Raw genomic sequence first — 15,101 nt, 5'->3', positions numbered from 1 at the left:
CAAGTTGAAAGAAGCCATAAGCTCTTAGTATGCACGGCAGGTTGGCAGCCACCCCCAGACACCCGAGGAAGCCCCACACCGTGACGGCAGCACCCGTGGACAGGAGGATGAGCGGGGCGTTGGGGTAACGGTTGGCAGACAAAAACATGTAGTCCGCCAGGGAAATCTGAGCCCACACACCCAAGGTGAAGAGGGCCAAGCCCGCTGCCCAGAAGAGGCAGCTGAAGGCCAGGAGACCCAGGCGCAGGAGGTGCATCACTCCCACCGGGCGGCAGCAGGGTGGGGCTGCCCCCACAGGTGGAGGTGCAGGGGGCGCCAGGGAGGCCTCGGAGCAAACAGACAGGGATAGGCGCTGGTGCTGCTGGTGGAGCTGCTCCTCCTGCTCTTGGTATGGTGACAGCAGGTATCCGGGGATGGCAGAGGGTCGGCGAGGGAGAGGAGGAGGACTGAGCAGGTCAAGACTTCGTGGAGAGGACAGTCTTCGCACAGCTAGCTGCTCGGGCTCCCAGTCCGGAGCTCGTCTGCTGGGACTCGGCCGAGCTGACAGCGAGTCGTAGGGCAGTGCAGAGCTCATGGTCCTGGCTCCAGCTTTATCTACTCCCCTCTCTCTCTTTTACACACTCCCCCTTCCTCCCTCTATTAATTCCTTCACCCTCTTCGTCCTGCAACACACAATCTCCCTCCCACCTTTTATGGCCGGTTATTAATCCAACACCAACACAACCAACGCCGACCGGACTGTAAATCTCGCTGATGGGTGTTGCTTAGAGCTGTTATCTGCATCCGCAGCTTCCCGTTTCCACCCTATTTGTCTCTTTATTTCGGGGGTTCTTTCCACCTGCATGGCTTCCCATATTCCTCCGCTGACAGTCGCATCCCGACGTCTGCTCACTCACTGCTGCCCCTCGTTGTGGTCAAGGCAAGAGGAGATAGTGGTGGGCTGGACAACGAGTCCATCCATGCACACCCTCTCTCGGTGTGGAGGATATGTCCGTTTGAGTTGGACTTTTGGAATAAATTATGGTGACACCTCTAACTTTCTATGTAGCGCATGCATATTTATTTTTTGTAGATCAATATCGAGGACATGACAGATTTAAGGCAAAGCTTATAGCACAACAGTGATGAAAGAAAATAACTATTGCATTTAGATGAAATTGAAAGCTAAACTAAATTATATTAACTCCTTAACTGTTATTTCATCTATATTTGACATTTGATTTAATGCAGCTAGATTATATTATTACCAAAATTGAAGGAATAAACAGCAGGTGAATTTTACTTTTGAAACTAAAATGTGTTCTGATTATTATTGGACTTATTAAAAATAAAGACATTGGTTATAAATTATGAAATGACATTTTTGTGAGGATGCTTATTTTGGATGTAATGTAGATTTTGGCCAGATGCCCCTGTTGAAAATAGATTTTAATGATGGTTGCGCCACAGGACACAAGCCCTTAACGTTGTCTATATTTTGTTTTGGCTCATGTAGCAGACTGAACCGTTGAAAACATTCAAAGTACATAAGCCGTGCTGAAAACAGACCAATGGAAAACCGCGGAAAACCCCCATGAGACAGCACTCTGCTCTGCTGCTTAATGATGCAGCAGGTTTTATCCTGGTGATTCCTGTTCAGCGTTGGCGTCCCTGCAATCAACCACCCCGCCCAATCAGAGCTAATTAAAGGCTTGTGTTTAATTAACCAAATTCAAATGGCCCTTTTTCATAAGGACGGCCATTACAGGGACATGATGGCAGAGAGGGGAATACCCAGACAGGTCAGTGGGGCAGGGTGAAGGGTATGAAAAGCTGATTTCTCATATTTATCTATGTTTCAGCACCTTGCTCTTCAATATTTGGATACAACAGTGATCAGGGAAAAGACATGGAGAGCTTACCAGACATCTGGAGGTCTGCAGAGGTAATGAAGTTATGTTTATGATGTTTATGGTTAATCTTTGCTCTGTAACAGTCGGCTTAGTCGTTCAGTTTTATGTGCACTCTGGACAGAAATGAAGGAAATCCATCACTCAAAGGCACCTGCAGTCGAGCACTGAGGATATATAACAGCAGAGGAGAGAGGATTATTTTTATTTTTTTAGATTTTTTTGGGGGGGACGGTTGGCATGCCCTTTTGAGACTGGGACAGTTACGGGGTCTACACAGTAACAGCAACGTGAACATTTGAAAACTTTATCAGCACCAGAGGTGTTGTTCTTTGTGAGTCATCTTGTGACCACTCACGTGGCTACCACATTGGGAGACACTGCCTTCAAGTATAACGCAATCCCAGAAAGCTGAAAAAATGACCTCAGCAAAGACAGAACATCATTAAAGAGCATTTATTGCATTGATTCGGATCATAGTATACAGGTTTTAGTTTTACAGCCTACAACTTGAACTAATCTGCCACAATCAGTGGTCTGCTGTTAAATGTTTTTTTTTTTTTAAATGAATGAACCTACTCTGTGGCTTCCACTGCACATCACTGATTAACAATATTTTAGTAACCACACACAGAATAGATATGATCTGGAGGGAAAACCCTATTTAGTTCAAATTCTCTTCTCTTGCTGTTTCAAGTTCAAACAGTTTGAAATATAGTAGTAATGTTCTTTTTGTTAATTTCAAAGCAGAGTGTAAAGCTGATATTGAAATGATTAGTTTAACTACTTTTAATTTAATTTCTCAGATGTTGAATGATGCACCAATAACTTACTCCCTTTGTCAATGTTAATGCATGTGTAGCTGTTGAAAAGATTTCTGATGTTGATAAAATAAACTCACCCATAATGCAAAAATCTGATGAGGCTAAAAATAAAAACTTAAATATTGTTAAAGTATATTGTAAATCACAATTCCATTAATTTAACCAGGGAGACTGAGTCTCTTATTTATTCAGATGGTTGTTCCACAGCAGCTCCTCCCTACCGTCAGTGTCATGTGATTCTGCAGCTCGGCCTTGAATGTTAATGTTTTCATTCACTGCTCCCAGTTCGGCTTCCCGTCTTCAGCCCTGAGTGGCTGCGTTTGTGCCGTCCAAGCTGCGATGAAGTCCTAAATTTGACTTCACAGATGTCACAGGCATAAGGTCTCTCCCCTGTGTGAATTCGCTGGTGCTGCTGAGCTTCGTTGAGTGTGAGGAAGGACTTATCACAGTGTCCGCAGGGGAATGGCCTCTCTCCTGTGTGAGTGAGGTTGTGTCTGGTCAGCGCACATGGTTTGGTGAAGCCCTTCCCGCAGTAGGTGCAGGTGTATGGGCGAGCACCCATGTGGGTAATGACATGTCTCTGCTGGGTTTTTTTGCTCTTGAAACCTTTGCCACACTGAGGGCAGGAGTAGGGCCTGTTGTCCGCGTGAGATGTGTGGTGTTTCGAAAGCTCTCCCTGAGACAGAAAACCCTTCCCACACTGAGAGCAGAGGAAAGGTTTCTCCCCCGTGTGCATCCTCTCGTGTCTGGCCAGCACAGGCAGCAGTGCAAACCTCTTTGGGCAGTGGGAACACTGGAAAGGCCGCTCGCCTGTGTGGACACGGAGGTGTTTTGTGAGCATAAAGTGGAGTGAGAACCGTTTGTCGCACTGGCTGCACTTGTAGGGACGCTCCCCTGTGTGGGTGGACAGATGCCTCTTCACATCGGACCTTCGGGTAAAAGTCTTCTCACACTGCGGACACTTAAACTTAGACATCACTCGATGGATCTTCCGATGCTGGGAGCGTGCGAGCAGGGAGTCGAAGCCCTCGCCACACTTCTGGCAGATATAGCGCTTGGTGGTGACATGGCACTTCTTGTGCTCCAGCAGCTCAGAAGAAGTTACAAAACTCTGGGAGCAGATGGAGCAGATCTGTGGGAGCTGGCTCTCCTGCAAGTGAGAGTTCTTGTGGTGGACGGTTAATGCACGGAGGTTGCCGAAGGAACAATTGCACAGCTGGCACGGAAAAGAGATGGCCACGCCACGATGTTTGCTCTCGTGCTTCACTAGATCCCACGAGTGCTGGAAAGTTCGGTCACACTGTGAGCAGCGAAAAGGTCTCTCTCCCGTGTGAGTGAACTGGTGTCTCTTGACGTCCGACGTGCGGGTGAACGTTTTACCACAAGTTTCACATGTCAGAGACTTCTGTTTGCCTGACTGAGATAGCCTGAGGTTTAACTTCCTTTGATCGTCAGGCTGTTCTGCTTTCTTCTGCTCAGCACTGCCTTTGGGAAAGAGTTTGATGGATGTAAATATTTCATCAGAGCTGGAGGGAGACGGTGTAAACGAGGTTTCTGAGAGAGTCCTGTAAACCTCTGTCTGAACAGTCTGCATGTGGAAGTGAGGAGGGCTGTTGGCATCTGAGCTGTGGAAGGGACACTGTGAGCAGGTGAAGATAACAGACGTCATTTCAACGGAACCCCCTACAAATAAAATAAAGACACAGGTGTGAGTAAGAGCTGAAAAGCTTCAAGACGGTCTCCCTTCTCATTTCAGCATATTACCTGTGTCAATTCCTCTGACTGCTATCACAGAGGGTGCAAGTGATACATCAGCTTTGCTCCTGGTGAAATAAAAACATGATTATTAATTTACAAGCAGCAAACTGGAAGAAAATTGACATTATTAAAAAAACAACAACAAAAAAAAAAAACAAAACTTAAAACCATGACATTGGAGGGAGAAGTACAAATTAATCTACTGACATTACTGAATGAATGATGGAAATATTACGCTTTTTTGTCATCATCAAATCTCTTTTCAAAAATGGAAATCGGTGACTAAAAATCTAAATGTCAAATTAATCTCACACCATAAAGCTATTACATTATAATAATAATAAACTATAAATGGTTTTGTACTTTTTTGGTTCCTCTGCTGTTTCTTTTGCTGATCTCTCGACTTCATGCATGTCCTGTCCGTTAGTCTTCATCTGTAGACGAGGGGATCTGCGCGTGTTAGCTGAGAACTGCTGTGTTTCAGAAACTGGAGCTTCAGTTGAGACGTCTTTCATTTCTTCACGGCCAGACGTGGAGTCACAGTTATCGTTTGTTTCTGCACAAGAGGAGTTGTTGTTGCATTCTGTCTCCCCAGCTTCAATGTTCATGTAAATGTTTTTTTCCTTATCATCAGTTTGGCCACTTATTTCATCTTGATCATTTGTTTTTCCTCCGTTTGAAGCACATCCAGACACAGACTCATTGTTTAGGAATGTATTGTTACTCAATCCTGTCTGCACATCCTGATCAAGGTTCTCCTTCCTCAGAGCGAAGGTTTTGGTCAGAGTCTCGAGCGCTTTAGCAACATCCACAGTATCACTTGTTTCTTCTACTCTCAGGCGGGACAGCTCCTCACCACTGAAGTTATCTGTACCTAGAGCAACAATCTCCTCCTCATAGAAGTCTGTGTTAACCTGACCTTCGGCTGTCTCGATCACAGCCTCATCTGCTTCAGCAGCTTCAACTTCCACTGTCGTGTAAACAGCAACAACGCTATACTGGTCCATCCCAACCAAAGTCACAGGATTTATCACAGTAGCGTAATTATGGATCGCTTCCAGTCCAGCTGACATATTGGTCTTCTGGGAGGGAGGAATGGATAAAGCTGACATGATGCAGCTGCCAATTGAGGATGAAGGGCCATCTGTGAAAATACAAGATACAAGAAGTTGCTGGTTCAACCATAACTACAATTTCAAGGCACTGGAGTTCTTTACATTTTTAAGTGGATATTAACAAAGATGTTAATAGTGTTCCCAATTTTTAGATTTTGGGCACAAATAAGCAAGAAAATTCTGACATTTATTTCAAGTAACCACAGGCACCAAGGCAAAGTTTGATGGTGCCTTTAGTGTATAATATATATATATATATTTTTTAAATCACATAAACTATGTATAAGATATAAAAACTGCAGCTGGTTTATTTTCGGTTGTTCAGCTGTACTTACGTGGCAATTTCAGAAGTGCTGAACTCTTATAGTGATGATATATTGAGCTCAGCTCTTCATGTGACAACTGAACACATTCCTCCAAAGCAGAAGGAGCTGAGCTGAGCCAGGCTGCAGTCTGTAATCACAGGAGAGCTGTTCCTCAGTTCTTGGTAAAAAATAAAAATAAAAATAAAAAATGCACATACTTTTGTAAGGGAAACATAACATCACAGATATGGACAGAATGACTACATACCTGTTTAAGATCTGGGACTGGCAGCAGTTTTTCCAGTTTTGAGAGCAACTCCCACAGTAAGACGTGCAGAGCTGCATCATATTCTGGCCCATATTCAACTGGGAATACCTCCTGTAGGACAGAATTATCCGTTTATTGCAGCATCAACTGAAAATAAGACACCAATCATTTTAAATCTCTCTGACCTGGAAGAAATATGCTCTTTCAATTGGGTCTTTCAACAGGCTCTGAACAAGTGCAATGAAAGTGGACTCTGTTGTTTTCACTTCTGCATCCCTATACTGACATAGAATGAATTAATGTCATTGAAACAGGCCCAATCTCATCATTATTTGGTTTTTAAAAACATTATCATAACTTACATCTGTGTTTTCAGAGGTTATTGGAAGTCTCTTCAAATATGCTTGGATGGCTTGGCAATCAACAGAGCCCAGAGCTGAGCCTTTGCATAGCTCCAGAATCAACTGCAATGTGAACAAATCTAATCAGTCAATTCATGACAGCAAAATTTCCCAGTTATTTATTTTTTTTTTTTTTTAATAACAATGGGCACAGGTTCTGCTTACTCTCGCTCTTAGCCCCAGAATGAGCTGGGCTCTCTGTCTGTGGTTGATCAGCCCAGGCACAACGTCCGTCACGACGCAAACAAACTCCTGCAGCTTCTCATAACTCATCACATCTTTCTGCTTTGCCAGCTGCCACATAGCTGCAGACAGAAGCTGCAACGGGGGCACCATGAGGCGAAGGGATGAAAGCAGTGTGCCTGGGCCTGAAACATCAGGGTGTGATGTCAGAGGTGGGAATTTTCATTCAGGGAACACAAACTTCAGAAATGTAACTTACACCATTTCTATATTGTATTTTATTTAGCTTCAACTATGGTCTGTTAATAATAAACCTATGCTGTACTATGAGTCGATGAACCGGTATAATTACTGTAAAAACACACACACACACACACACACACACACACACACACACACACAACACTACAAATTTACAAAGCACGTAAGAAAATGAGTTTATCTTAAAAAACTATGAGTTATAATACACACTAATAACATTTCAAATCAGAATATAGCAAGATAGCCAATACTGCATCGGGAGAGGACTTGCAGGTTATACAAGTGTCAATTCCTTTAAATAGACGGGTCCGGTTAACTGTCTGTCTAACATAAACTTGGCCTTATTTCGTTACAGCTGCAGCACAACATTACTGTACATACCATTTATCTTCTCTGTTGACTCCAGGAGCTCCATTGGTGCAGAATTGGTCCTGCAGCGTTGAAAAACACACGTAAAATGCTGGTTTGTGGTTAAAAGGCTAACATGCGCTGACAGGACGCAAACACCGAGAGCGTTAATTCTTGTCCTGCGTTTCCTCTTTTCAAAATAAAGGTCTGACATGTGCAGCTTCTCTCCCTACAAATACAAAATCCGCTTGGTGCACAGAATATGCACTTTCAAAATATATCATCAAGCTAATTCATTAACTTTCATCATACATAAGATTTTTTAGGCTGCAGAAAACTGATCGTTGCTTCCCTTTATACTTTTTAAAAATGCAATAATAATGTTAGCACTGTTTTGACTATGAAAACATAAAGACAGTAAATTCAAGAGACGTTTTCTACAGAAAACAAGACTATGAGAGCTTTAACTCTCAGACAGTGCATGTTTGGAAGTCGGTTAATATGGTCCTTTAGTTGTTTTAATATCTTCATTGAATCAATCAGTTGAGTGAATTTCCAATACTCCATTTGTTCAATATACTTTTTAAAAAATTAAACCAACTCATATTAATGAAATATGTAGTGGTCTGAGAACTTCAATTACATATCCTATGATGATTAATTTGAATTTTACTACACTTAAACTCATTGTTATTAAAAGCATTAAATTCGTATATACTCTTTTACATGGTCGTCTGCTGCTATTACATTTTCTTACCCCGTTTTTCCACTCGTCTCTCGATATCACGCTTTCATTCCATTCGCATTTAGTCAAAACACTTACTAAAATATCGTGCATGTTTGAAGAAAAGGCGGAAAACACTCGAATTAATTATCGCGCAGCACCGGATATTTTCATTTCCCAACGGATTTCAAAATAAACGTTCGAATTTCTAAATCCCGTTGGTTCTGAAGTCTCGCGACAGCTGCGCGTGACGTCACGAGCGAAGAATCACATGAGACGCCTCCTCGAGGAAATGCCTTTTTGTTAATATATTTTTTTAATGTATAGATTTGTCTTTAGTTTTGTTTCAAACACTTAACACTCAAACGGCTACTGAACCTACAGGGAGTGTTATAAATCCAAGATGGACGAAGACGGGCTGCCGATTGTCGGCTCTGGAGTTGATCTCACTAAGGTTTGTGTTTGGCTGGCTAACAGCTAAATGTTCATTCACTGAGCAAACAAGAAGAAACGAGTCAAAGCAGAGCTACATGACAGATGTCGTGATTTAAAAAATGCTTTCAGGAAGCTACATCAGGAAGTGTGGAGGATTCAACTGTCAATATTTTAGTATGACAGATGTGACTTTACACTAAGTGAAGATCCTCGGTTAAAAGAGTAAAGATATTTATAGCACATAGACAACAAGGCTGTATAAAATGTGTCATTTAGAGGGTTTTCTCAGCATATTACACTCTTGGTAGCTGTTCCACTTCTGACTGCTGTGACTTTAGTTAATTTCTCTGTTTTCATTCAGGTTCCTGCCATTCAACAGAGAAGAATTGTTGCTTATCTTAATCAGTTTGTGGTTCACACAGTTCGGTTTCTGAACCGCTTCTCCACAGTATGTGAAGAGGTTTGTGCTGCTCACCTTCACATCGTTGCTTCTGGTATCATGCTGAGGTCAAACCAAAACTTTGATTCCACTCTGAACTCTAAAACTTCTTTCCTGCAGAAACTTGCAAACATATCTCTACGCATACAGCAGATTGAAACCACTCTGTGCATTCTGGAAGCTAAGGTGAGTTGTTGAACCGGTGCCATCTCTGTGTGCATTGAATGTCATGTGCATAAACTTGTCTTATATGTAAATATTTTATGTTGAACAGCTGTCCTCCATTCCTGGACTGGAGGACGTCACAGTAGATGGAGTTAGTCAGCAGCAAACTGCACAGGCTAATGGACCTACTACTGCCAGTCAGAGCCAAATGGGTGGTCCAGCAACAGCGAACCTACCACCCCCAGAGGTAGATACACGCAATAAGCTAAAGCATCTCCACTTCCATCTACACCATGTTATTTCATGCCGCCTCATGAATTTGAATGTCTCCTTCTGCAGCCCACACAGACACCACCAGAAGCTGCACCATTGCAGAAAGCAGAAGAAGCTGAAGAGAATGTCATGACAGTGGCCAAGGACCCACGTTACGCCCGATACCTGAAAATGGTCCAAGTGGTGAGTCTGTTATGTCACCTGCATATATATTGTGGAGATACAAAGTTTTGTATGTATATTTATAATGCATGTTCAATCTGTAACAGGGGGTTCCAGTTATGGCTATCAGGAATAAAATGGTCATGGAGGGTTTGGATCCCAACTTGCTTGAGTAAGTGTTCAACAGTTACATTAACATGTTATCATATCTGTGTCTGTGTTCAAGGCTCATTTGTTAAACTGACCAATAATGATTCCCTCACTGCTGGTTGTAGCACACCGGATGCTCCAGTCCCCGATGGAGGGACGAGAAGCACGGAGGATCTAGATGTTGCTGCCACCAGCTCTGATAGCGAATCGTCTTTCAGTGACTGACATCCTCATCATCGGCCTGTTGGCGGAGGATGTTTTTGCAGAGTGCCTGCCAAGGAATGTAACTCCCAAGGTAGAGATAAAGGTGCCTGGTCAAGACAACCTGATTGTAATTTCAGACTAAATGAGCTGGCATGGTTCTACTGTTGGTCAATCAGACCCCTTTGACTTTGATACCTGATTCACCATTTAGATTTTTTATAATTCACTTCAAAATGAGGGAATAATTTTCCCTGTTGTTTGGTCAGAACTTAGTAGTGGCAATTGCTCCTCCACAAAATTAGTAGTTATAGATCTTCTGTGGTAGAGTCATCATTATCATAGTCTTAACTCATCCTTAGTAGTTCCTTTTTGTCGCAGCGTCCAGGTGAAGTTGAAAAAAATATGTATGAAATATATGTTCTATTATAAATTATCTATGTACCACAAACCTGTTTTGGGAAACCACTTGAGCTTTTAAGTCACTCTAGAGGTTAGTTTTTTCGGTTTCCTTACATTTTAAAGCAGCTGTATTGTGAACAAGCAGAAGTAGTTTTTGTTTATGTTTCTGTATATAAAATGAAATTTACAAAACAAAAGTAAAACTGTTCATTTTACTACAGGATATTGGAAACAAGCTGCAGTGGAGTTAAATGTAATTCCAGTATTCAAATCTGTTTGCCTTGATGATTCATTTGTTAATTTGCCATTGTTTCGACAACATTATTGGCTTTGGAAGGAATTCTGACCTCTTCAGTATTTGCAGTTTATTGTATCATGGATTTAATTTTAAATATGTTTCTCTCATTTAACTCGGTCAATTTCAAAGAAATCTGAATACTCTCCAAAGCAGCTGTATGTCTTTGAGTTATGATATAAAAGTCAATAAATAATGACTAGTAATATTTTATTTGCCTCTCCTTTAGATTTATATTTATCCATAGAGTGAAGACTAGACAAAGTTGCACTAGCAAGTAAAGCAGTAATAATAACATTTGTGTTTCACGCTTTTTCGTTACTTTGATCAGAACTGTGAACATGCAAGAACGTGTCAAATAGTTCAGTAGATTAACACAATATCGAGATTTTAAAACTTTATAGGCTTCGCTAATATTTGTGTTGATAGGCATCCCACCCAAGTGACTGTGAAGACAACTGGAGAGCGTTTTGTTTGCAAAGGCAACAACTGTTGGATCTGTGAGTTTGCCTGTAATAAAGATTCATGGAGTTTTAAAAAGTGTTTCTTTATTATTCAGCTCAGCTGTTTCAATCATTAACATCAATTACTAACATCACAAGCAAAAACATTAAAAGCAACTGAGTTAAAAAACATTTCCCTTGTAAATACAGTATGTGTAGTGACCTGAACTTCTTCAGCAGAAAATCTCTCATGTTCTACACCTGAATCAGCTTGTAGGTAAAGTTTGATTTCCGACACTGGCGGTGTCATATCTCACCAACAACAACCCCCCTCCATCTGCCTCAAAAGGGTCTCCAAAGTGTCTGTCCTCGTGTCCTTGGTTTTTCTAACATCCTCAGTGATTATTTGTACCAGTGCAAAACAGCTGTGGATTTGGGAAGGACTGTGCTAATGTGTTCAACAACAGTATCATATCAGAAAATACAACCTCTGTGGAAAAAACCAGCAGTTTCTTGTTGTAGATAAAAGAGCTTCCATTTACGGTATTCAAAGCACCTCTGATGATTTTCTGTAAAGACCACACACCCACAGCAATGTGTCAACACCGTGGTAATCATAGGAAGCCAGATGCATAGAGATCATGTGCTCACAACATGATGAACTTCTCTTATTGGTGATCACACGCCAGTCAAGCTGTGTCCAAGGGTCAAAAGTGCAAAGCCATATTTGACGGAACACTGGTGGCAATAAGGACACTTGTAAAATGATTTGCAATTTTATGAATGTACAGTATAAAGATCCAGGGTGTGGCAGTAAGTGGTCATGTATAAATATAAATATATAAAAAGTATTCTAACACATTCAGTCAAGTGTAAAAAAAAAACTGCCATGAAAATACTTGTTCAGTCAAACTTGTGCTGGGAGTTGGGGAACAAGACTAGTCCTGAAACTCCGTGTTCACTTGTAAAGTAAACAGCTGTGGAAAGTAAAAGGCAAAGAAATAAGAATCTCCTGCTGCTAAGAAAAGGAGACGATATTCAGTTTAATGGTCTGTTACTCACTTTAAAATCGTCGATGTACGTGAGGAAGAAGAAAATGAAGCTGAAGGCAGTAACCCACTCACACACAGCGCTGGCTAGATGGTAAGGATAATCCTGAGAGAGCGACAAGGTCAGTCCACACTCAGCATTGGAATTTAAGTTACAGTCATTATTGATTTATCTCACCATTATTTCTTCCACCACAATTTCCCAAAACTCAATCCAACATTTCATGTCTCAGCTCAGAGTATACAAACGTTCACTCAACAACTTCTCACTATAAAGATGATGAAAAAGGGCAGATGTTCATTATTGAAATATTTTCTTACCGCCTCTCCGCTCTCTCTGTGCAGTTTGGTTTGTTCTACAAAAATGGCACAGATGACAGCTGGATTATCCATGAAGGAAAAAAATCATTTGGATGTGCAAGGAGAGCAATATCACATGCATCTGTGATGCAATGGCTCTAATGATGATCACAAATTAGTAATGTTGCAATCATAAAGCTTAAGTTCCTGGTTCACACATCTGGTGTATTTTTATAGAACAGGAAGAAAGTCAGGAGACCAAGAGCATCTTTTGCTTTGTGTTCTCACAGCTGCGGTGAAAGGATACTGGGGAAAAGTGCCAAAGTAGCGAGGACGGAGAGGCCCACACGTGCTTGAAACACACCGCTGAAGCATCCAAATGGATGGAACCAGTAAGATAAGACAGACTGGACAATTATATAGGAGACACCAGACAGGAAGAACAGCAGAGCTCCTGCATCATGGGCATATCTCAGCGTCAGCTCCTGCAATCACAGATCACAATATGCTGTTAAACGTTACATCTACGCGATCAGGACAAGAACCAGTTGTGGAGACAAACCTGGAAAGTTGCAACGATGCACATACAGAAACAGGAGAACAATCCAAGGCCCAGACCGACTTTATTCAGACACGACGAGTGCAGGCTGGTGTCCTCGATCAGCTTCTCCACAAACTTGTATCTGGCATAGATGGTGGCAGCTCCTGTTGCAGAGGATTTTCCACCACAAGTCAGCAGACCTCTGTGGACTCCCCACTCTGACATTCTGCTTTCATTTTCTCAAAAAATGGGAAATGTGACTAATAATCTCTGGAGAGCTTGCCCGGTCCCTCCCTGGAGAAAACCCAGTATTGCTTCAGAAGTGGAAGAAGTGAAGTGAAAGGGTGAGAAATTACCTGCACATGCAGAGATGAAGGTCATCAGGCCAAATATGCAGCTCTCTGGGGGCAACGCACCTGTGTCACTGAGCAGAGAGACGACATTTGGCTTTTTTACAGTCCGAGAGGCGCCACGGTGGAGCTATTTACTTTACTGTTTGCGATTTTATCTCAGTATGTACACAGTTCATAAAGCACAGGTCTAATTTTAAAGGGAGAAGTGAGAAGAAGTTCCTCTCACAGCAGCTGTTTTGGCGCAGCTGGAGTTTGGGTACCAGCTACGTTCACACAGGAAAAACGAAACTAAAATCGGCCTTTGAGCACAACTCTGCTCTGGTTTGTAAAAAAAAAGAAGTCACTCCATGAGCATAAAACACTCAGATGTTTATATTTCTCATCTCACATATAATCTATTATGGAGATTAAAGAGAATATTATATACTCTGTAGATGGATCTTATCCGCAAAGTCGCGCTGTGTGTGATTAAACCTTACCTGATATATGGAAATATCACATCGACATCTTTCCTGAAAACTGCGATCACATATGAAATAATAAAAGTGCTGGAGGAACAGATGACCAGGAGCACTGGCAGAAAGCAGAGTCCCTGCATGAACCAAAACATCTCCGACTCAGGTTGGACGCGGAACTTGGAGAAAACGCTGTCGCCCCTTGAAACAGAAGAAAGTGATCCATACGAAGAAAAAGAAAAGCAGTGATTTTTTAAAAAATCCACCTTTCCACGCAACTGGTCCTGGCATGTGGTGGTTGCTGCACAAGAATGAACTTGACCTCAGACAATAAACTCATATACAGTTACAGTAACTTCTTCCCCTATTCGACTCCCCATGGGCAGGCCGGTCTATGCAAATAAACCACCCGTTATATCCAGCTCTTCTCCTTCCTCCTCACATCTGTCTGAAGAAAAACCCTTTTTTCTGGTGAGCCTGAACGTGTCACTGCCAGTAACAGCAACAGGAAGATGCAGAAACTACTTTCGCTCAGGTTAGCCCCTGAGACAATAAATAAAAGTTATCTAAATTATTTTATGATCTTGTAGTTTCACGTTGTGAAACAGGATTTCATAAAAAAATAAATATATAAAAAAGATGGCCCCATTTCAGGGAAAATATGGGTTCATTTCATAGTGCATGATGCTTTGATGGTGGTCTGCCACTTGAGAAGGAAACAGGAAATGCCAAAGGCCCAATAACATTTCAGTTTGCAAATTTTCAGGTTCCAGGCATTAGTAGTTGTTGTATGTTTTAAATGATGGGGTAGATGAGGTGAAGTTTTCCAGTAATGGAGTCGATTTGGATCACAGGAGCCGTGGGACTGAGCCAAAGATACTGAAGATAGGCCCGGAGCATGTGGTGGAGGCTCACAGCCAGAAGTCTCTCACTAACACTTCTAAAATAGTTTTTTCTTACACTGTGGAGCGGGGTTGGCTTTTGTTACCAAAGCAATGTGAAGTGCCTGACTTGGTGATAACCTTTAGAAACTGTTTATTGAAAAGGTCTTTTTTCCCGCCGACTCCTGACTCAACAGACAAGCAGTCTAACAGCAGACCAGCAACAAGGCAGCTCCTCAGTTTGAAGAAGAGAGATCATGGAGAGGGACTTTGGCTTGTTTGAAAGATGCTCTGGAAATGACTCATATAAATCCAAATGGAGCTGAAGAGCCAAACACTGAAGTTAACTTACATTTTACACGTTCCATTCAACTTTTAAGGAGGAAGTTAAAGAAAACTTTAACTTAACTCTTTAGGATCCAAATATTTCATCTGAGTGCACGCCATAATTCAAGCCATAACACTTTTAAAATCCCACTTC

The 15,101-nt window shown here is 41.9% G+C and overlaps 3 protein-coding genes across 7 annotated transcripts; 1 reads left to right on the top strand and 2 right to left on the bottom strand.

Moving 5' to 3' along the window:
- Positions 1–1,925: 1,925 nt before the first annotated feature.
- On the bottom strand, positions 1,926–8,168 carry LOC115036900 (zinc finger and SCAN domain-containing protein 2). Of its 3 annotated transcripts, none has more exons than XM_029495299.1 (10): positions 7,386–7,513; positions 6,726–6,928; positions 6,522–6,623; positions 6,345–6,440; positions 6,160–6,270; positions 5,922–6,039; positions 4,835–5,615; positions 4,478–4,536; positions 2,935–4,396; positions 1,926–2,056 (listed from the first exon to the last, which is right to left on the bottom strand). In XM_029495299.1, exons 1-9 carry the CDS (start codon positions 7,417–7,419, stop codon positions 2,982–2,984), a joined length of 2,919 nt encoding a protein of 972 aa, XP_029351159.1. In that variant the 5' UTR covers positions 7,420–7,513; the 3' UTR covers positions 1,926–2,056; positions 2,935–2,981. The 3 variants fall into 3 exon arrangements, with proteins under 3 accessions (XP_029351159.1, XP_029351160.1, XP_029351161.1); XM_029495300.1 differs by lacking the exon at positions 1,926–2,056 and adding an exon at positions 8,110–8,168 and having other exon boundaries at positions 2,400–4,396; positions 7,386–7,435; XM_029495301.1 differs by lacking the exons at positions 1,926–2,056; positions 7,386–7,513 and having other exon boundaries at positions 2,400–4,396; positions 6,345–6,435; positions 6,726–6,755.
- A 165-nt stretch (positions 8,169–8,333) lies between these two features.
- Positions 8,334–11,131, top strand: washc3 (WASH complex subunit 3). Of its 3 annotated transcripts, none has more exons than XM_029495609.1 (7): positions 8,334–8,530; positions 8,873–8,971; positions 9,071–9,136; positions 9,225–9,321; positions 9,459–9,571; positions 9,658–9,722; positions 9,826–11,131. In XM_029495609.1, exons 1-7 carry the CDS (start codon positions 8,480–8,482, stop codon positions 9,923–9,925), a joined length of 591 nt encoding a protein of 196 aa, XP_029351469.1. In that variant the 5' UTR covers positions 8,334–8,479; the 3' UTR covers positions 9,926–11,131. The 3 variants fall into 3 exon arrangements, with proteins under 3 accessions (XP_029351469.1, XP_029351468.1, XP_029351467.1); XM_029495608.1 differs by having other exon boundaries at positions 9,225–9,322; positions 9,451–9,571; XM_029495607.1 differs by having other exon boundaries at positions 9,225–9,362; positions 9,455–9,571.
- Positions 11,132–11,136: 5 nt separating this feature from the next.
- Positions 11,137–14,381, bottom strand: dram1 (DNA-damage regulated autophagy modulator 1). The gene is made up of 7 exons (XM_029495606.1): positions 13,764–14,381; positions 13,288–13,355; positions 12,953–13,095; positions 12,698–12,875; positions 12,412–12,470; positions 12,104–12,196; positions 11,137–12,018 (listed from the first exon to the last, which is right to left on the bottom strand). The coding sequence occupies exons 1-7, from the start codon at positions 13,892–13,894 to the stop codon at positions 11,980–11,982; spliced, it is 711 nt and encodes a 236-aa protein (XP_029351466.1). The 5' UTR covers positions 13,895–14,381; the 3' UTR covers positions 11,137–11,979.
- Positions 14,382–15,101: the final 720 nt, after the last annotated feature.

Source organism: Echeneis naucrates, chromosome 23 (genome assembly GCF_900963305.1).
Source record: "Echeneis naucrates chromosome 23, fEcheNa1.1, whole genome shotgun sequence".
Classification (NCBI taxonomy): domain Eukaryota; kingdom Metazoa; phylum Chordata; class Actinopteri; order Carangiformes; family Echeneidae; genus Echeneis; species Echeneis naucrates.
Note: the sequence above shows the minus strand (reverse complement) of the source record. Positions and strands in the feature narration are given on the sequence as shown.

Coding starts and splice junctions, on each gene's coding strand:
- LOC115036900 (XM_029495300.1), bottom strand. CDS start 7,419: ATGGAGCTCCTGGAGTCAACAGAGAAGATAAATG. Junction 6,624..6,725: donor TTCTGGGGCTAAGAGCGAGA/GTAAGCAGAACC, acceptor TTCACATTGCAG/TTGATTCTGGAGCTATGCAA. Junction 4,537..4,834: donor ACAGCAGAGGAACCAAAAAA/GTACAAAACCAT, acceptor TTATTTCACCAG/GAGCAAAGCTGATGTATCAC.
- washc3 (XM_029495607.1), top strand. CDS start 8,480: ATGGACGAAGACGGGCTGCCGATTGTCGGCTCTGGAGTTGATCTCACT. Junction 8,972..9,070: donor TCTCCACAGTATGTGAAGAG/GTTTGTGCTGCT, acceptor TCTTTCCTGCAG/AAACTTGCAAACATATCTCT. Junction 9,137..9,224: donor TGTGCATTCTGGAAGCTAAG/GTGAGTTGTTGA, acceptor TATGTTGAACAG/CTGTCCTCCATTCCTGGACT.
- dram1 (XM_029495606.1), bottom strand. CDS start 13,894: ATGTTTTGGTTCATGCAGGGACTCTGCTTTCTGCCAGTGCTCCTGGTC. Junction 13,096..13,287: donor CTTCATCTCTGCATGTGCAG/GTAATTTCTCAC, acceptor CCTCTGCAACAG/GAGCTGCCACCATCTATGCC. Junction 12,471..12,697: donor TACTTTGGCACTTTTCCCCA/GTATCCTTTCAC, acceptor TGGATAATCCAG/CTGTCATCTGTGCCATTTTT.